Source organism: Ranitomeya imitator, chromosome 5, assembly GCF_032444005.1.
Source record: "Ranitomeya imitator isolate aRanImi1 chromosome 5, aRanImi1.pri, whole genome shotgun sequence".
NCBI lineage: Eukaryota > Metazoa > Chordata > Amphibia > Anura > Dendrobatidae > Ranitomeya > Ranitomeya imitator.
In genome coordinates, this window is record NC_091286.1 from 300,080,720 (window position 1) to 300,102,795 (window position 22,076).

At 45.1% G+C, this 22,076-nt stretch overlaps 1 protein-coding gene across 1 annotated transcript in view; it reads left to right on the forward strand.

The window, feature by feature from the left end:
• The window catches only part of PREP (prolyl endopeptidase), a 142,921-nt gene that overhangs the window by 23,515 nt on the left and 97,330 nt on the right, over positions 1–22,076 (forward strand). Inside the window, exon 7 of the mRNA XM_069726297.1 lies at positions 20,472–20,577. Coding sequence (XP_069582398.1) covers positions 20,472–20,577 — 106 coding nt within the window. The remainder of the gene's footprint in view (positions 1–20,471; positions 20,578–22,076) is intronic.

Sequence of the window (22,076 nt, forward strand, 5' to 3'; positions counted from 1 at the left end):
GACCGCCCCTGGGTGAGTATAATCTAACGTCTTTTTCTCATCTGTCAGGATACATCGGGGGCTTATCTACAGCATTACAGAATGCTGTAGATAAGCCCCTGATGAAGGTGAGCTTACCTCACCATCGATTTTGGGGGTGACAGGTTCCCTTTAAGGCAGGTCCCAAGGCGATGCCACCAATGTTTTATCACCAATCCTAAGAACCAGCCAACACTGATTACATATTGGAAAGTGCTTTACGGGTCATTTTCAAACGGCAAACCATTTGGCGAAAAGGCAGCTGCAGCTTCCATGATGCCCGTCGGGAGTTTCTCCACTGGCCCCACCACTTGTGATAACTCTTCCGCCAGTCTGTGGGGCCTGCACTGCATACGGAGAGCATACCCAGGACTCTTACCTTCTAGTGTCGTTTCCTTGATGTAACCCAATTTATTTAACCCCTTAATGACCGTCAATACGTCTTTTAACTGACCTGAGATATAAGAGAATAGCCTCCCCATACAGATGACAATCCAGCATCTGTTGGTTGTACACTATAGCTGACAACTTGCTGTATCAGCCACGATCAGTATTTGCACCTTCTAAATCTGTTTAACCCCTTAGATGCTGCTGTCAATAGTGACTACATCATTATAAATGGTTAACAGAGTGTGGGGGCTTCTTCTTTGTCCCAATTGGTGCCCTCAGATCATGATTTTGTTGTCCTGATGTTTGCGATGGCAATTCATGACCAAATAGCGGCCTTAGAGTCTGACGGCTATAGTAATCTGTTTAGAAGTTAGCAACATTTTGGTGGTAAAAATACACATTTTCATTTCTGTTATGCCACTTTGCATTAATTCCTGTAAAGCACCTGAAGGGTTAATAAACTACCTGACAGCAGTTTTCAATATGTTTAGGGGTGCTGTTTTTAAAATGGTGTCACGTTTGGGGGTTTCCCAATATATGGGACCCCTAAAGTCACTTCAAACCTGGATAGTCCCCTAAAAAAATAAATGTGGTAAATTTCTTTGAAAAAATGAAAAATTGCTGCTACATTTTTAAACCTCCTAAAATGCTAACAAAATAAAATAACATTTTATAAATGGTGCTGATGTAAAGCCGACATGTGGGAAATGTTATTTATTAATGGTTTGCTGTTGTATGACTATCTGGATTAAAGGGATAATTATTCAAATTTAGAAAATTGCTAATTTTTTAACATTTTTCTCAAATTTTTTATATTTTTTATAAATAACCACAAAAAATGTTGAACTAAATTTACCATTATCATAAAGTATAATGTGTCACGAAAAAACAATCTCAAAATCACTGGGATTTGTTGAAGCATTGCAGAGTTATTACCACATAAAGTGACACTGGTCAGATTTCAAAAATTTGGCTCGGTCACTAAGGGGTTAAAGAAACATATAATTCTGAAAACATTTCCCCTTTGTTTGTTTTTGAGCAATGTTTTTATATTGCTCCCATCCTGTTTGTGTGGGTATATACCTTTTGGCTCCTCTGTGATCACTTCCAGCACATCTGTGGGACATTGTGCAGGGTGTTTGTATCCAGCAGAGGGAGCTTGGAAATTCTATTTACCATAGTTCAATTGCATATGGCCTGAATATTCCTTTTTTATCACTTTTGTTTAAAAATATATATTTCCTTCATTTATAGTATAATTTTCAGTGCTGCTTATCAATGGGGCTGCCAAAGTATGTAAGATTATAATAAGTGACATTCCTCTTAAAGGGGTTTTCTGGCTCTGCTTTGGCAGACCGCTGAGCTCTGTGATTGGCTCGCCAGTGATGCACACTCTTGACTTGATGTTGCCAAAACACGGAGATCGCAGCAGTGTCATGGAGGCACTGGAGCGAACGAGGCCTTGTGCTATCTAGCTTTATTTTATAATACAGGATTTGTTTGAGGTCCATTTAAAAAAGTATGACAAACCTTTTAAGTCTTTAATTTCAGTGGTTTTAGTTGTTTTTTTTTTTAATTTTTTGTTACTTTTTTTTTTTTACTTAAGCATATTCGTAATTTTTAGCTGCTCAGATTTGTATTTCCGCTGCTGACAAAGGCTAACATTGCAAGAGTTGATTTCTTTAGTTTTTTATCCTGTTTATATCCATTGCCCCTCCCCCCCCCCCCCCACAAAAAAAAAACAAAAATTATAATAATAATTAAATGGGTGTTCTTAACATGAAAAATGTTTGAAATTGCAAACTGCTTGTAGGTACAGGCAACTTTTACCCAAACTGTCAGAAACAAACTGCATGAAAGTGGTATAAGGGCCAGATGTCCTATATTTAATTGGCATTTGCCAAAGAACACAATAATTGCCAGATCACCATGGGCAACACTGTTCTCATCATATTTGAGGACAGATCTATAATGTTCACATATGACCGCCATAAAAGAGTCTTGAGACGCCATGGTGAACGCTACATCAACATCATTCAGCATGGCCAGTTTGGCAATGGGTCAGTAATGGAGTCAGGAGGCACATCTTTGGAGGGTCACACAAATCTCCATGTGATAGCTGACTGTACCCTGACTGCACTGAAATCCACAGAGCTGTTTGTTGTCAGACCTTATGTGACGCCCCAGGGTCCTGGTTGTCACAGTGGCATTTCTTTCCGCACTGGGAGAGTTATGTCACGCTTGGAAGCGATGGAAGCTTCCTTTTAACAGGTAATTAGCACATACACACCATTCTGACTTCAGGCCAGAAGGGGGAGCTCTACACCCGACTTCAGGGGAGCTGCTCTCTGGTCGGGAGGAGGAGTTAGTTGCTAGGCAGTTGCTAGACAGTTGGGAAGAATTAGACAGCTGGTGCCAGACAACAGACTGGAGCAGTCTGAGGCAGAAGGACGAGGGAAGGGGCCGTACAGCCTGAGGTGCTGTAGCTCCTAGATAGCAAGATACACAAAGAAGAACAGCCTTTAGCTAACGTGCCGGAGAGCAGAGCACAGGAGTGTGACAACAGGGGAGAATAGCTGGGACTGGGCTACATCCCTGATTGAGCGCAGACATCGGTAGCCGGAAGACCGAGGCTTTTGTGGGACTCCAAGACACGTAGCAGAAACCGGCAGGACAGCTGGATTATACATCACCTGTTCGCCCTAACACCCATGAGACACAGTGACACATGGAGCCCGGGTCGTGATAGAGACCCTGTAAAAAGGCTCGAGTCACCTGTCATACGGGTTTGTGTCCCACTTCACTAAAGGACAGAGAAAACTGAGAGGACCTTGCTACAAAACCATAGGCAGCCCCCCGAGGAAGCCGTGGGCGAAACGCGCGTAGAGACGCGTATTGGCATTCATGGATAGAGAAAAGGGTAAGAATATAATATGGGATTAGTTCCCTTATACTGACACTTTTATTACTTTGGGGTCACTGGACCATGGGGTACATCCGCTTTACTTAGTAATATGATTGTGATCCTTATGGGTGCTTGGGGATGTAGGAAGCACTAGCATGTTACACTTGCTCCGTTAGGCATCCATTGGATCTAATTATTACCATCTATACCCCCTCTCTATATCCATGATGCAACACTGGTTTTAGGGCACCTATTCTCAATACTCAATTGACTCTGTATATTACAATTCTGGTTATGTGTTTGGAGTTATGTTTTTTATAGGTTTTTCTTTACTGTATTAATAAATATATAATTTTTAAACATATTTATGAGTTAAAATACTTCATGTCATTTGGTCTCTAAAACCATAGGCAGTAAGGGACTATAACAACACAGCGCCAGAAGGAAGGCTTTTAACTCCACCTGATAAAGCTGGACTCTGAACTCGCTTCCAAGCCGGCCGGACCCTCCTGTACCTGTGATCTGGTGCCCTGGACAGTAGCTGCCTGCTACCATCAGTAAACCAGGTAAAAAGACTGCACAACTGTGTCCTTCGTTCTTTACTGCACCACTCACCATCTACTACACCGGGAGCCCTGGGGACCAAGCTTCACCTCTGGGAAGCCATACTATCTAGCTGCTATAACATCACCCCAGAGGACCCCTTTAAGCAGCGTTGGTCATCCCTGACCAAATACCACAGGTGGCGTCACGAACTTTCATAATTTCAAAAACCCCTTTAAAGACCTTCCCTTTAACATGGGCGCCCAGGGCCACGGACCGGGTCGCTGCCGCTGTGACACGTCCCTTTAAGGACTCCAGCAACCCCTGTTACTGTATCCTGTTCGTGATGCCAAATTGAGTTGCCCGCTAGGGCGGTGGGGTTCTCAGTACTGGGTCCGGTCTTAATTAAAGGGGTTGTCACGGTGTTAGCGGCCCAGTCCGTGGCCCTGGGCGCCCAAGTAAAAGGGACGGTCTTTAAAGGGGTTGTGGAAATAAGGAATGTTTGTGACGCCACCTGTGGTTTTCAGTCAGAGGTGACCAATGCTTCTTAAAGGGGTCCTCTGGGGGTGATGGTACTCCAGCAAAGATGGTGTCGCTTCCCACAGGTGAAGCGGGGTGCCCAGGGCTCCCGTGTATTTGGCAGGGATGGTGAATGCTGCAAATAATTGGAGGACACAGGGTTGCAGTCTTTACCTGGTTTACTGAGATGGTATTCAGCCTCAGTCCAGGGTAGCGGTAACAGGTGTAGCCGGAGTCCAGGCAGCCTGAAGATAGGTGGGAATCCCCTTGACAGGTCAGTTTGGGAGCCTTCCATTAAGCGCTGGTCTGTGGTCCCTTGATGCCTGTAGCTCTCTAACAAGGCCCTCTTTCTTCCCTCTCCAGGGACAGTACCTGCAGTGTAGGCAACTTGAGCCGTCTCTTTTGGGTCTCTGTTCACGGTGACATGGACTCTGATTGCTGCTGTACCTCAGGTATTATGTGGGCAAGTCCCTTTTAGTTTCCTGCCCTCCGGTTCTGCCATGGGACCTGTAGTTCCTCAGGACCTCGGGCTCTCCATGCCCGGTTTCTGCACTCAGCTTTGAGAGGCCCCGTCGCAAGCCTCCCCTAGCTCCTAAGTACTTCTGTGCTCCTTCACTGTCTGCTACCAACTGTCATCTTGTCTGCAAAGCAACTGCCTAGCAACTGACTCCTCGTCCCGACCAGAGAGAGCAGCGCCCCTGAAGTCGGGTTTAGCGCTCCCCCTTCTGGCCTGGAGTTAGAATGTGTTGTATGTGAGATTACCTGCCAAAGGGATTCCTCCTGTCTCCAGGCATGGCATTACCCTCCCCGAGAGGAAGGCAATACCACTGTGGTACCTGAACTCCTGGGGTGCCACATTTACGCTGGTGCATGACCCTAGTGTCCCTCCTACTGCAGGACATTGGCAGCCTCATGTGCCCAGGGTGTGTTGCCTGGATTTCACAAGCCCAAAACCTTAATCCAGTTGAGAACCTCTGGGACATTGTGTATTGGTGCATCTGTCCTCGCCAAGTACAAACACAAGCCAGGAGCTCACTGATGCCCTCCTCTAGGTCTGGGAGAAGGCCATACACTGTCTTCTCAGGAGCATGCCTACACACATGCAGGCTTGTTGAGGTCATGCATACTACTGGGTCGCAATGTGAGTTGGCATCATGAAATTCCGACCTGTTAGATCCACCTGTGAGTTCAGTTTTTACTTTTATTTTCTGGAGGACTTGGTATCCAGTTCTCAATCGGTTGCTGATTTTCATTTCTTCTTACTGTGCCTACATCATTTTGTTCTCAGGGAATCCCACAATTTATATCAGTAAAGATTTTGGGCCAGATTCGTCAAAGCTTTTTCACCAGTATTCTGGCATAAGAACCTTTCAAAAGTTGCAAAATTTTGGCGCAACGTGAGGCTTCTCTAACAGCTTGTGATCCCCTCGGCAAGGCTGCCATTTTTCAGCAGGGCTTTTAAATTGAGCCTTCTATTCATTGAGATTCAATGTGAAATTTAAGTGTTCCCATAATTTTTTTGGGAGCAGTACATTTTACGAGATTTTCTTTGAGTGCAGCTTGTCATGAACATAGCAGCTGTTTTTACTGCCACAATTCATCCATTGAAGGTTATGGGCGTCCGTGTTTATCTACTTAACCTGGCAGGTATACTAATTGACCATGATGATGCGGCCATGTGTATATAATCATCTATTATAATAATAATAATATTATTTATTATTATAGTGCCATTTATTACATGTGAGGAGGGGTATACATAATAAAAACAAGTACGATAATCTTAAACAATACAAGTCACAACTGGTACAGGAGGAGTGAGGACCCTGCCCGTGAAGGCTCACAATCTACAAGGGATGGGTGAGGATACAGTAGGTGAGGATAGAGCTGGTCGTGCAGTGGGTTGGTTGATCGGTAGTTACTGCAGGTTGTAGGCTTATTGGAAGAGGTGGGTCTTCAGGTTCCTTTTGAAGGTTTTGGTGGTAGGCGACAGTCTGGTATGTTGGGGTAGAGAGTTCCAGAGTAGGGGGAATGTGCGGGAGAAATCTTGTATACGATTCTGGGAAGAGGAGATAAGAGGGGAGTAGAGAAGGAGATCTTGTGAGGATCGGAGGTTGTGTGCAGGAAAGTACCGGGAGACGAGCATATAAAGCCATGGTCCTCATAAACCATGCCACTCAACCAGATTTCAACATACGGAAATTACAAAGCTCAGTCACAAATCATCATCGGCGATCTGAGCAGTATAGTTTGTGTGTAATGGGTTAAGTCGTAAAAAATCGTATTAGGGGATTCAATGAAGTAGTCCGGTTTCTGGCCCGATTGTCTCAACTATATGGAATTCCCAATGGTTAAAGCATTTGTGGTGATAAATATGTGCCTAATTGGCCTTTACCAAGTGGCATCCTCCGGGAATACCTGCGTCAGGCTGACCTAATACTTTCTCTAGAAATCCTGAGGCATTGAACCAATTTATAGCAGGTAAAAAAATAATGTTCTGTTCTGCTCTACATTTCCAGTTTATTGAGCCGTACTCATCTTTCCTTACCTCTGAAATCTTCAGATGCATGTTACATATCTGTCATCAGGCAGATACAAGGAAATTGGAATGATCACTCATGTTCAGACAGGGCTTGTGAAATAAAAATGTGTTCCTGGGCGACTGGGAATCTTATTCTGATTCTTATTTGCCTTGTGCGCCATGCTGGGCTTTGCATTATGTGTAGCATAATGAGTCCTGTGTATATTATTCCGTTAGCTCTTTTAGGTGAAAGTCTTTTTTCTTGCTTGCTGTACTGCATATATAACGACAGTACACTTACAGCGTAGAGGAATAATATGGCGCCAAGCTAAGCACCCCTTTGTTTCTTGTATATGAAACTGTCAAGTAAGTAATAGTAAAATACCCAATGCCCACAGTTATAGTTATACGCATATTTTATGCTTCCTGTAGGCTCAGTTCACATTGCATATATTGGATAATGGTAAAATTACGTATTCATCAAATATACAGTAGATAGGTTGCTTTTACAGCCTAATGTCAAAACGGGGGTTTAAATCGGCATTATTGAAAAAAGAAAAACCCTGTATGGAATTGTGTAGCAGACTGCGCTTCTCTAAACGGTGTGCTGCTAGAAAAGGGAAAAGTATACAGCGGCATTTTTTTCTTCTTAGGGCTACAGTGGTTTGTGAGCTTTTTCCATATAGCCATTAAGATAAACTAAGGGAGATAATACTTAATAGTGCCGCTGATTGGCTACAACAGTCACATGACACAACCAATATCGAGCAGCAGCGACATGGGAACTGCACTATGCCGGATGGGAGTACTGAGTGGTATTATTTCCAGTAATATGGGGCAGTGAAGTGATTCATCAGGAATTGTCCAGTAGGGCATTAACCCTTTAAGAATGAGTTGTTCAGAATTGGAGAGCCCCTTTCATTCTGGATTGCACATAGACTTTAATTGTCCAGGCATTCTTTACTTTACTCTGCACTGCCATTCTAAAACATCAAAAGAGGAAGCAGTTTGCAGGAGATTGTGTAGCCAGTTGTTACAGTACAACTTTTTTTAAAAAATATTTTTGTAATCCGATTTGTGTGTGATGCATCAGCACTAAACAGTCTTAAGTTAGTGAACTGAGAAAAATATAGGCATCAATTAAATTTATGAGATCAAATAACTGTAATTGGTGTGTGCATACGTCTCCCCCCCCCCTTTTTTGCTATGAAGCCCCTAAATATTACGGATTCTTGCAGTTACCTTCATAACTTACGTGCTTAGTGAAAAGAAGTCCACCTCTGTGCAATCAAAGTGTCCCATGGTCTGTCAGTATATACACTCCTTCTCTGAAAGGCCACAGAGGCTGCAACACCATTAAAGGGGTGGGTTGGTCCAAGCCGATAAGTTTGCAGTCACTCTGTGTGACTGCAAATGCATGTAGAAAAGCCGCGGAGACACCATCACGTGTTTCTCAACGCAAGCAATAAATAGCCAGGTCTTTCACCGGGAAGGAACAACCACGGGAAGGACAGCATCCAAAAAGGAAAACCATCTATTCCAAAACATGGTATCCATCCACAGACAGCTGTTTCGGGGTATTTGCCCCTCATCAGCGTGGAGTAGGAAACTGGCTATTAGGAGCAGTGCCTAGTAAAATCACTATAAACATAAGGATGAATGACCTCGGGGAGATCAAAACATCCAACACCGCGGAGACACCATCACGTGTTTCTCAACGCAGTGATCCAGAACTCTGCCCCCATCCCTTATGGGAAATATGCAAATGCATGTAGGAAAGCCGCGGAGACACCATCACATGTTTCTCAACACAAGCAATAAATAGCCAGGTCTTTCACCGGGAAGGAACAACCACGGGAAGGGCAGCATCCAAAAAGGAAAACCACCTATGCCAAAACATGGTATCCATCCACAGACAGCTGTTTCGGGGTATTTGCCCCTCATCAGCGTGGAGTAGGAAACTGGCTATTAGGAGCAGTACCTAGTAAAAGGACTATAAAAATAAGGATGAATGACCTCGGGGAGATGAAAACATCCAACACCGCGGAGTCACCATCTGGAGCAAAACCTGTTTATGTCAGTGATTTGAGACTGGGATGGAGGTTCATCTTCCAACAAGACAAAGACAAAAAGCATACCGCTAAAGCAGCACCCGAGTAGTTTAAAGTGAAGCGTGTAAATGTTTTGGAATGGCCTAGTCAAAGCCCAGACCTAGTCCAATTGAGAATCTGTGGTCAGACTTGAAGATTGCTGTTCACCAGAGGAAATCATCTTACTGGAAGGAGCTTGAGCAGTTTTGCGTTGAGGAATGGACAGAAATCCCAGTGGTAAGATGTGGAAAGCTCATAGAGACTTATCCAAAGCGACTTGTAATTGTCACAAAAATAGGCTCTACAAAGTACTGACTTTATGGGGACAAATAGCTATGCACACTGAAGTTAGTTTGTTCTGTTTGTTCTTTACGTCACAATAAAAACAAACCAACTGTTCCCAGTAGGACATGTTCTTTACATGAACTGATGCAAACCCTAAAAAAACAGTGAAACTCCAGGTTGTGAGGTAACAAAACACAAACAATGCCAAGGGGCTGAATACTTTTCATTACAGGTGCAATCGGCAATAAAACATACGGTAATTAAGTCTCCATATGGAATTCATATGGGCACGAATCACTTATTCTTGCCGATTTATTCTGTGTACATTTTCAGTAGCGTGTGAACAGGCCTGCAGAAATCCCATTCACATGCACGGATTGTGGATGGTTTTCAGTTTTCCACATGTAAACATCTTAAGGAATCTATTGAGCACTTGCTCATTTTTGTAACATTAGTTTCTTTCAGAATTTCGATTTTTGGACAGAAAAATGGACACAAACCATTAGTAGCAGCGAAGCTGATGAGCTATAAACAAATCTCAACCACTCGCTGCCGACATTGCCTAGCACTGCGGATTTTCTCCATCACAGCTTGTCAATTTATGTTACGGTTACGTGGCCGATTTTCATTCAGGAAAGCAAACTTTGCAACAAACCCCAGTCCTTGGATAATGTTCTATGGACTACAGACAAATCCTCCAACCTGGAATTGAAAAAATAGTAATAATAATAATAATAATAATCTAAAAATACTATAATCACTTCACCTGGTGTTCCCTCGGATTCGCTGTACACCTGGCCTCCAGAGAACAGTAGGGCACCAGGCTTGGGCTGCCATGGAAGCATCAATGGATGTCAGAATTGTGTTTTTCTACACAATGTGCAGCTGCATATTTGCACAATTTGGTGCAGATTTCCCTGCAGCTTTCTCTACATTTATTGCAGACATTTTCCACTGCGAACATACCCTACTAATGATTTGCTGCATGTTGGGGCACAGACCCCTATATGGCCACCACCGTAGGCAGTATGCTCCTTACGGTATTACCGGACATCTCTCTATGGTATTAAATATCCCCGATTAATAAGGCTGGGTCACATTTAGCATCTAAATCTAGATAGACAGTACCGCAATCTGAATAATGTTTGTTTTTTATTCAAAAAACCTTTTTATTTAGGTAGAACTTCCATGAAGACACCACATTTTTTTTCAATAAATCTTTATATATGTGCATGCAGTGTATATCCAGCGCCGTTCTTCTTCCCTACCCAGTGATGTCACTGCTCTTCTGACTTTCACGGTCAACCAGAGCACACTAGCTTTTCCAGTGTAAACCTATGGAGTGTCAGAACGAGGCTCACTTTGGGCTCACATATTGAGTGATCCGCTGACATCACTGAGAAGAGGAGCAGAACGGTGCTGGATCCTGGGAAAGGCAACAGAGGTGAGTGTATTAGCACATACATACTATACGCATATACTCAGATTTACTAAAAAACATAATTATTTTTATTTTCCTAGTTACCGTATATACTCGAGTATAAGCCGACCCGAGTATAAGCCGACCCCCCTAATTTTGCCACAAAAAAACTGGGAAAACTTATTGACTCGAGTATAAGCCTAGGGTGGAAATGCAGCATTTACCGGTGAATTTCAAAAATAAAAATAGATCATTATTTCCCCATAGCTGTGCCATATAGCGCTCTGCACCGTTCATAGTTCCCTATAGCTGTGCCCCATATAGTGCTCTGCACCGTTCATGATTGTCCCATAGCTGTGCCCCATATAGTGCTCTGCACCGTTCATTATTTCCCTATAGCTCTGCCTCATATAGTGCTCTGCACCGTACATAGTTCCCCATAGAAAGCTCTGCCCCATATAGTGCTCTGCACCGTTCATTATTGCCCTATAGCTGTGCCCCATATAGTGCTCTGCACCGTTCATTATTTCCATATAGCTCTGCCTCATATAGTGCTCTGCATCGTTCATTATTTCCCTATAGCTCTGCCTCATATAGTGCTCTGCACCGTTCATTATTGCCCTATAGCTGTGCCCCATATAGTGCTCTGCACCGTTCATTATTTCCCTATAGCTCTGCCTCATATAGTGCTCTGCACCGTACATAGTTCCCCATAGAAAGCTCTGCCCCATATAGTGCTCTGCACCGTTCATTATTGCCCTATAGCTGTGCCCCATATAGTGCTCTGCACCGTTCATTATTTCCCTATAGCTCTGCCTCATATAGTGCTCTGCACCGTACATAGTTCCCCATAGAAAGCTCTGCCCCATATAGTGCTCTGCACCGTTCATTATTGCCCTATAGCTGTGCCCCATATAGTGCTCTGCACCGTTCATTATTTCCCTATAGCTCTGCCTCATATAGTGCTCTGCACCGTTCATAGTTCCCCATAGAAAGCACTGCCCCATATAGTGCTCTGCACCGTTCATTATTGCCCTATAGCTGTGCCCCATATAGTGCTCTGCACCGTTCATTATTTCCCTATAGCTCTGCCTCATATAGTGCTCTGCACCGTTCATTATTTCCCTATAGCTCTGCCTCATATAGTGCTCTGCACCGTTCATTATTGCCCTATAGCTGTGCCCCATATAGTGCTCTGCACCGTACATAGTTCCACATAGAAAGCACTGCCCCATATAGTGCTCTGCACCGTTCATTATTGCCCTATAGCTGTGCCCCATATAGTGCTCTGCACCGTTCATTATTTCCCTATAGCTCTGCCTCATATAGTGCTCTGCACCGTTCATTATTTCCCTATAGCTCTGCCTCATATAGTGCTCTGCACCGTTCATTATTGCCCTATAGCTGTGCCCCATATAGTGCTCTGCACCGTTCATTATTGCCCTATAGCTGTGCCCCATACAGTGCTCTGCACCGTTCATTATTGCCCTATAGCTGTGCCCCATATAGTGCTCTGCACCGTTCATTATTTCCCTATAGCTCTGCCTCCTATAGTTCCTTGCACCGTTCATAGTTCCCCATAGAAAGCTCTGCCCCATATAGTGCTCTGCACCGTTCATAGTTCCCTATAGCTGTGCCCCATACAGTGCTCTGCACCGTTCATTATTGCCCTATAGCTGTGCCCCATACAGTGCTCTGCACCGTTCATTATTGCCCTATAGCTGTGCCCCATATAGTGCTCTGCACCGTTCATTATTGCCCTATAGCTGTGCCCCATATAGTGCTCTGCACCGTTCATTATTTCCCTATAGCTCTGCCTCATATAGTGCTCTGCACCGTACATAGTTCCCCATAGAAAGCTCTGCCCCATATAGTGCTCTGCACCGTTCATTATTGCCCTATAGCTGTGCCCCATATAGTGCTCTGCACCGTTCATTATTGCCCTATAGCTGTGCCCCATACAGTGCTCTGCACCGTTCATTATTGCCCTATAGCTGTGCCCCATATAGTGCTCTGCACCGTTCATTATTTCCCTATAGCTCTGCCTCCTATAGTTCCCTGCACCGTTCATAGTTCCCCATAAAAAGCTCTGCCCCATATAGTGCTCTGCACCGTTCATAGTTCCCTATAGCTGTGCCCCATATAGTGCTCTGCACCGTTCATTATTGTCCCATAGCTGTGCCCCATACAGTGCTCTGCACCGTTCATAGTTCCCTATAGCTGTGCCCCATATAGTGCTCTGCACCTTTCATTATTTCCCTATAGCTGTGCCCCATATAGTGCTCTGCACCGTTCATAGTTCCCTATAGCTGTGCCCCATATAGTGCTCTGCACCGTTCATGATTGTCCCATAGCTGTGCCCCATACAGTGCTCTGCACCGTTCATTATTGCCCTATAGCTGTGCCCCATATAGTGCTCTGCACCGTTCATTATTTCCCTATAGCTGTGCCCCATACAGTGCTCTGCACCGTTCATTATTTCCCTATAGCTGTGTCCCATATAGTGCTCTGCACCGTTCATAGTTCCCTATAGCTGTGCCCCATACAGTGCTCTGCACCGTTCATTATTGCCCTATAGCTGTGCCCCATACAGTGCTCTGCACCGTTCATTATTTCCCTATAGCTGTGCCCCATATAGTGCTCTGCACCGTTCATTATTGCCCTATAGCTGTGCCCCATATAGTGCTCTGCACCGTTCATTATTGCCCTATAGCTCTGCCCCATATAGTGCTCTGCACCGTTCATTATTTCCCTATAGCTGTGCCCCATATAGTGCTCTTCACCGTTCATTATTGCCCTATAGCTGTGCCCCATACAGTGCTCTGCACCGTTCATTATTGCCCTATAGCTGTGCCCCATACAGTGCTCTGCACCGTTCATTATTGCCCTATAGCTGTGCCCCATATAGTGCTCTGCACCGTTCATTATTTCCCTATAGCTCTGCCTCATATAGTGCTCTGCACCGTACATAGTTCCCCATAGAAAGCTCTGCCCCATATAGTGCTCTGCACCGTTCATTATTGCCCTATAGCTGTGCCCCATATAGTGCTCTGCACCGTTCATTATTTCCCTATAGCTCTGCCTCATATAGTGCTCTGCACCGTACATAGTTCCCCATAGAAAGCTCTGCCCCATATAGTGCTCTGCACCGTTCATTATTGCCCTATAGCTGTGCCCCATACAGTGCTCTGCACCGTTCATTATTGCCCTATAGCTGTGCCCCATACAATGCTCTGCACCGTTCATTATTGCCCTATAGCTCTGTCTCATATAGTGCTCTGCACCGTTCATTATTTCCCTATAGCTCTGCCTCATATAGTGCTCTGCACCGTATATAGTTCCCCATCGAAAGCTCTGCCCCATATAGTGCTCTGCACCGTTCATTATTGCCCTATAGCTGTGCCCCATACAGTGCTCTGCACCGTTCATTATTGCCCTATAGCTGTGCCCCATACAATGCTCTGCACCGTTCATTATTGCCCTATAGCTGTGCCCCATACAGTGCTCTGCACCGTTCATTATTTCCCTATAGCTCTGTCTCATATAGTGCTCTGCACCGTTCATTATTTCCCTATAGCTCTGCCTCATATAGTGCTCTGCACCGTTCATTATTTCCCTATAGCTCTGCCCCATACAGTGCTCTGCACCGTTCATTATTTCCCTATAGCTCTGTCTCATATAGTGCTCTGCACCGTACATAGTTCCCCATAGAAAGCTCTGCCCCATATAGTGCTCTGCACCGTTCATTATTTCCCTATAGCTGTGCCCCATATAGTGCTCTGCACCGTTCATTATTACCCTATAGCTCTGCCCCATATAGTGCTCTGCACCGTTCATTATTTCCCTATAGCTGTGCCCCATATAGTGCTCTGCACCGTTCATTATTGCCCTATAGCTGTGCCCCATATAGTGCTCTGCACCGTTCATTATTGCCCTATAGCTGTGCCCCATACAGTGCTCTGCACCGTTCATTATTGCCCTATAGCTGTGCCCCATATAGTGCTCTGCACCGTTCATTATTTCCCTATAGCTCTGCCTCCTATACAGGTTCTTCTAAAAAAATTAGCATATAGTGTTAAGTTTCATTATTTACCATAATGTAATGATTACAATTAAACTTTCATATATTATAGATTCATTATCCACCAACTGAAATTTGTCAGGTCTTTTATTGTTTTAATACTGATGATTTTGGCATACAACTCCTGATAACCCAAAAAACCTGTCTCAATAAATTAGCATATTTCACCCATCCAATCAAATAAAAGTGTTTTTTAATAACAAACAAAAAAACCAACAAATAATAATGTTCAGTTATGCACTCAATACTTGGTCGGGAATCCTTTGGCAGAAATGACTGCTTCAATGCGGCGTGGCATGGAGGCAATGAGCCTGTGACACTGCTGAGATGTTATGGAGGTCCAGGATGCTTCAATAGCGGCCTTAAGCTCATCCAGAGTGTTGGGTCTTGCGTCTCTCAACTTTCTCTTCACAATATCCCACAGATTCTCTATGGGGTTCAGGTCAGGAGAGTTGGCAGGCCAATTGAGCACAGTAATACCATGGTCAGTAAACCATTTACCAGTGGTTTTGGCACTGTGAGCAGGTGCCAGGTCGTGCTGAAAAATGAAATCTTCATCTCCATAAAGCATTTCAGCCGATGGAAGCATGAAGTGCTCCAAAATCTCCTGATAGCTAGCTGCATTGACCCTGCCCTTGATGAAACACAGTGGACCAACACCAGCAGCTGACATGGCACCCCACACCATCACTGACTGTGGGTACTTGACACTGGACTTCAGGCATTTTGGCATTTCCTTCTCCCCAGTCTTCCTCCAGACTCTGTTACCTTGATTTCCGAATGACATGCAAAATTTGCTTTCATCAGAAAAAAGTACTTGGGACCACTTAGCAACAGTCCAGTGCTGCTTCTCTGTAGCCCAGGTCAGGCGCCTCTGCCGCTGTTTATGGTTCAAAAGTGGCTTTACCTGGGGAATGCGGCACCTGTAGCCCATTTCCTGCACACGCCTGTGCACGGTGGCTCTGGATGTTTCCACACCAGACTCAGTCCACTGCTTCCTCAGGTTCCCCAAGGTCTGGAATCGGTCCTTCTCCACAATCTTCCTCAGGGTCCGGCCTCCTCTTCTCGTTGTACAGCGTTTTCTGCCACATTGTTTCCTTCCAACAGACTTACCATTGAGGTGCCTTGATACAGCACTCTGGGAACAGCCTATTTGTTGAAAAATTTCTTTCTGGGTCTTACCCTCTTGCTTGAGGGTGTCAATGATGGCCTTCTTGACATCTGTCAGGTCGCTAGTCTTACCCATGATGGGGGTTTTGAGTAATGAAGCAGGCAGGGAGTTTATAAAAGCCTCAGGTATCTTTTGCATGTGTTTAGAGTTAATTAGTTGATTCAGAAGATTAGGGTAATAGGTCGTTTAGAGAACCTTTTCTTGATATGCTAATTTATTGAGACAGGTTTTTTGGGTTATCAGGAGTTGTATGCCAAAATCATCAGTATTAAAACAATAAAAGACCTGACAAATTTCAGTTGGTGGATAATGAATCTATAATATATGAAAGTTTAATTGTAATCATTACATTATGGTAAATAATGAAATTTAACACTATATGCTAATTTTTTGAGAAGGACCTGTAGTTCCATGCACCGTTCATAGTTCCCCATAGAAAGCTCTGCCCCATATAGTGCTCTGCACCGTTCATAGTTCCCTATAGCTGTGCCCCATACAGTGCTCTGCACCGTTCATTATTGCCCTATAGCTGTGCCCCATATAGTGCTCTGCACCGTTCATTATTGCCCTATAGCTGTGCCCCATATAGTGCTCTGCACCGTTCATTATTTCCCTATAGCTCTGCCTCATATAGTGCTCTGCACCGTTCATTATTGCCTTATAGCTGTGCCCCATATAGTGCTCTGCACCGTTCATTATTTCCCTATAGCTCTGCCTCATATAGTGCTCTGCACCGTTCATTATTGCCCTATAGCTGTGCCCCATATAGTGCTCTGCACCGTTCATTATTTCCCTATAGCTCTGCCTCATATAGTGCTCTGCACCGTACATAGTTCCCCATAGAAAACTCTGCCCCATATAGTGCTCTGCACCGTTCATTATTGCCCTATAGCTGTGCCCCATATAGTGCTCTGCACCGTTCATTATTGCCCTATAGCTGTGCCCCATACAGTGCTCTGCACCGTTCATTATTGCCCTATAGCTGTGCCCCATATAGTGCTCTGCACCGTTCATTATTTCCCTATAGCTCTGCCTCCTGTAGTTCCCTGCACCGTTCATAGTTCCCCATAGAAAGCTCTGCCCCATATAGTGCTCTGCACCATTCATAGTTCCCTATAGCTGTGCCCCATATAGTGCTCTGCACCGTACATAGTTCCCCATAGAAAGCTCTGCCCCATATAGTGCTCTGCACCGTTCATTATTGCCCTATAGCTGTGCCCCATACAGTGCTCTGCGCCGTTCATTATTTCCCTATAGCTGTGCCCCATACAGTGCTCTGCACCGTTCATTATTTCCCTATAGCTCTGCCTCATATAGTGCTCTGCACCGTTCATAGTTCCCCATAGAAAGCTCTGCCCCATATGGTGCTCTGCACCGTTCATTATTGCCCTATAGCTGTGCCCCATACAGTGCTCTGCACCGTTCATTATTGCCCTATAGCTGTGCCCCATACAGTGCTCTGCACCGTTCATTATTTCCCTATAGCTGTGCCCCATATAGTGCTCTGCACCGTTCATTATTTCCCTATAGCTCTGCCTCCTATAGTGCTCTGCACCGTTCATAGTTCCCCATAGAAAGCTCTGCCCCATATAGTGCTCTGCACCGTTCATAGTTCCCTATAGCTGTGCCCCATATAGTGCTCTGCACCGTTCATTATTGCCCTATAGCTGTGCCCCATACAGTGCTCTGCACCGTTCATTATTTCCCTATAGCTGTGCCCCATATAGTGCTCTGCACCGTTCATTATTGCCCTATAGCTGTGCCCCATACAGTGCTCTGCACCGTTCATTATTTCCCTATAGCTGTGCCCCATACAGTGCTCTGCACCGTTCATTATTTCCCTATAGCTGTGCCCCATATAGTGCTCTGCACCGTTCATTATTGCCCTATAGCTGTGCCCCATATAGTGCTCTGCACCGTTCATTATTGCCCTATAGCTGTGCCCCATACAGTGCTCTGCACCGTTCATTATTTCCCTATAGCTGTGCCCCATACAGTGCTCTGCACCGTTCATTATTGCCCTATAGCTGTGCCCCATATAGTGCTCTGCACCGTTCATTATTGCCCTATAGCTGTGCCCCATATAGTGCTCTGCACCGTTCATTATTTCCCTATAGCTGTGCCCCATATAGTGCTCTGCACCGTACATAGTTCCCTATAGCTGTGCCCCATACAGTGCTCTGCACCGTTAATTATTTCCCCATAGCTCTGCCCCATATAGTGCCCTGCACCGTACATAGTTCCCTATAGCTGTGCCCCATATAGTGCCCTGCACCGTTCATTATTTTCCTATAGCTGTGCCCCATATAGTGCTCTGCACCGTACATAGTTCCCTATAGCTGTGCCCCATACAGTGCTCTGCACCGTTCATTATTGCCCTATAGCTGTGCCCCATATAGTGCTCTGCACCGTTCATTATTTCCCTATAGCTGTGCCCCATATAGTGCTCTGCACCGTACATAGTTCCCTATAGCTGTGCCCCATACAGTGCTCTGCACCGTTCATTATTTTCCTATAGCTGTGCCCCATATAGTGCTCTGCACCGTACATAGTTCCCTATAGCTCTGCCCCATATAGTGCTCTGCACCGTTCATTATTGCCCTGTAGCTCTGCCTCATATAGTGCTCTGCACCGTTCATTATTGCCCTATAGCTGTGCCCCATATAGTGCTCTGCACCGTTCATTATTGCCCTATAGCTGTGCCCCATATAGTGCTCTGCACCGTTCATTATTGCCCTGTAGCTCTGCCTCATATAGTGCTCTGCACCGTTCATTATTGCCCTGTAGCTCTGCCTCATATAGTGCTCTGCACCGTTCATTATTGCCCTGTAGCTCTGCCTCATATAGTGCTCTGCACCGTCCATAGTTCCCCATAGAAAGCTCTGCCATTGCCGCTGCTGCTGCAGTAAAAAAAAAAGCCATACTCACCTCTCTTGATTGCAGCTCCCAGCGTCCGGCCCCCGGCGTCTCTCTGCACTGACTGATCAGGCAGAGGGCGCCGCGCACACTATATGCGTCATCGCGCCCTCTGACCTGAACAGTCAGAGCGCAGACGCCGGGAAGATGGAGCGGCGGCTGGAACGGGGACAGGTGAATATGACATACTTACCTGGTCCCGACGTCCCGCTCCCTCTGCCTGTCCCACGGTCTTCGGTGCCGCAGCTTCTTTCTCTATCAGCGGTCACCGTTACCGCTGATTAGAGAAATGAATAGGCGGCTCCACCCCTATGGGAGGTGGAGCCGCCTATTCATTTTTCTAATGAGCGGTCCCACGTGACCGCTGAAGAGGGGAAGAAGCTGCAGCACAGAAGACCGTGGGACAGGCGAGGAGCGCCAGGATCGCTGGGACTAGGTAAGTATACCTCAGCGCCCTCACCCCCTCACCCGCCGACCCTGCCACCCACCTTGACTCGAGTATAAGCCGAGAGGGGCACTTTCAGCCCAAAGATTTGGGCTGAAAATCTCGGCTTATACTCGAGTATATACGGTATATGCTTTTTTTTTTTAATTTTATTTTATTTTTTTTATAAAAAAAAAATATTTTTCAAATTACGTTACTAAAATGCCAGATAATGAATGCATGCTAGTTGTGCAAAAAAGTTTGTAACTTTGAAGTGTTAACAGAATTTTGCTATCTAATCTGAGAGCAACATGATGTAGAGACAGAGACCATGATTCCAACAATCTGTGACTGAGGCTAAGTTCACATTTGCGTTGTGCGCCGCTGCGTCGGCGACACAACTCAAATAAAAACGCACCAAAACGCACGCAAAAACGCTGCGTTTTGCGACGCATGCGTCCTTTTTTGCCGAAATTTGGACGCAAATAAAATGCAACTTGTTGCGTTTTCTGCGCCCAACGCTTGCAGCAAAAAAAAAGCATGCGTCGCACAGCGCAGCACAACGCATGTCCATGCGTCCCCCATGTTAAATATAGGGGCGCATGACGCATGCGTCGCCGAAGCGTTTCCCGACGCTGCGTCGGGAAACGCTAATGTGAACGTAGCCTTACTGGGCTTCTTAGCGCAGTTTTTTTTAAATCACTGTTTTATGAGCAGATTATCACTAGAGGACTAATAAACCTGCTGCTATATACTTCTCCATATTCATGATCTCTGTGTGACTCAGCCCCTACAACTGATTGGAAGCTTCCTGCCTATGCACAGCGTACACAGAAAGCTGTCAATCAGTGGAATGGGTGAGGGTATACAGCGCTCAGCATTCAGAGGACTTCTAGATAGAACCATGTTAATCAAAACTGCAGCAGGCAGCCCAGTAAGTGATACATCACTAGAATCAGTGTCTTGGCCCCTACATTACCACTCTAAATGATGTGATGCATTAGCCACATTTGTTGCTTCACCAAGGGAAGTGTATGGTTGTAGAAAGTGGAATCGGCCATATCTGCATATAAAGCTGCACAGTTACCCAGTGTACAGTGTAAAGTACTGCATCCGATCACAAATGTCATTTCCCTAAATGAATTGATATGGTCTTGTCACCTTGCTCACTGTTTTCTATTCTTGTAGGTTTCAGATGATGGCCGGTACGTAATATTGTCTATCCGAGAAGGCTGTGATCCAGTCAACCGCCTATGGTATTGTGATTTACACAAGCAACCAAATGGTATTACTGGTGAGTATGGTTCATCCAGAAATGTTTTTTAGTTATTATTATTATATCTGGAAAAAAAGAAACATAAGATTAACGTATAGTAGCTGTAAAGCCGTATTGTCCATAACCCTAAAGGTGTCTCTTGTAAACCCTGAAATACGGGTAATGTTTGACAGAGGTTATATATAAGCGACTAGATATTTCAAGTGAAAGGCCTGGGCTGTGTTTGGCTCCTTGCGGTAGACAGACAGGCTCAATTGTGAATCCCCAGTGGACTAAGACATTGGATCTCAGATATCAAAGTATAATTTATTCCACTTTCATATGATTAGCATATTACCTGCCTGATAAATAACAATATTACACCTTCGGCCTGGGACAGCTCATAGAATCCCACGGTTTGCAGTACCATCTCTACGCCGATGACACGCAGATCTACCTATCTGGACCTGACATCACCTCCTTACTGACCAAAATCCCACAATGTCTGTCTGCTATTTCATCTTTCTTTTCTGCTCGCTTTCTAAAACTGAACATGGACAAGAATAGAATTAGAATTAGACATTAAATAGAATAGAATTCATCATCTTTCCCGTATCTCAGTCTACCCCTTCACCAGACCTATCCATCAATGTCAATGGCTGCTCACCTTCCCCAGTCCCGCATGCTCAGTGCCTTGGAGTGATCTTCAACTTTGCCCTATCTTTCAAGCCACGTATCCAAGCCCTTGCCTCCTCCTGCTGACTCGAAAACATTTCCCAGATTCCTTGACCAAGAAACTGCTAAAACGCTCGTGCACGCTCTCATCATCTCCCACCTCAATTACTGCAGCATCCTACTCTCTGGCCTCCCCTCTAGCACTCTTGCACCACTCCAGTCTATCCTAAACTCTGCTGCCCGACTAATCCACCTGTCTCCCTGCTATTCCCCAGCCTCTCCTCTCTGCCAAGCCCTTCACTGTCTTCCTATTGTCCAGAGGGTTTAAAACCCTAACTATGACATACAAAGCCATCCACAACCTCTCTCCTCCATACATCTGTTACATGGTCTCCCAGTACTTAACTTCACGCAACCTTCGATACTCTCAAGATCTCCTTCTCTACTCCCCTCTTATCTCTTCTTCCCACAACGGCATACAAGACTGCTACCTTTCTTCCCCCAAACTGTGGAATGCTCTACCCCAACACATCAGACTTTCACCTATCACGGAAACCTTCAAAAGGAACCCGAAGACTTACCTCTTCCGACAAGCCTACAAGCTGCAGTGATCCTCAGTCTACTGAACCGCTGCACGACCAGCTCTACCCTCTCCCAGTGTATCCTCACCCATCCCCTGTAGACTGTGAGCCCTTGCGGGCAGGGTATTCTCTCCTTCTGTACTTGTGTGTGCCTTATATTGCTCATGTTTATTGTACTTGTCTATGTATGCCCCTTTTTTTCACATGTAAAGCGCCATGGAATAAATGGCGCTATAAAAATGAATAATAATAATAAAATAAAATAAAAAGGGCGACACCAAA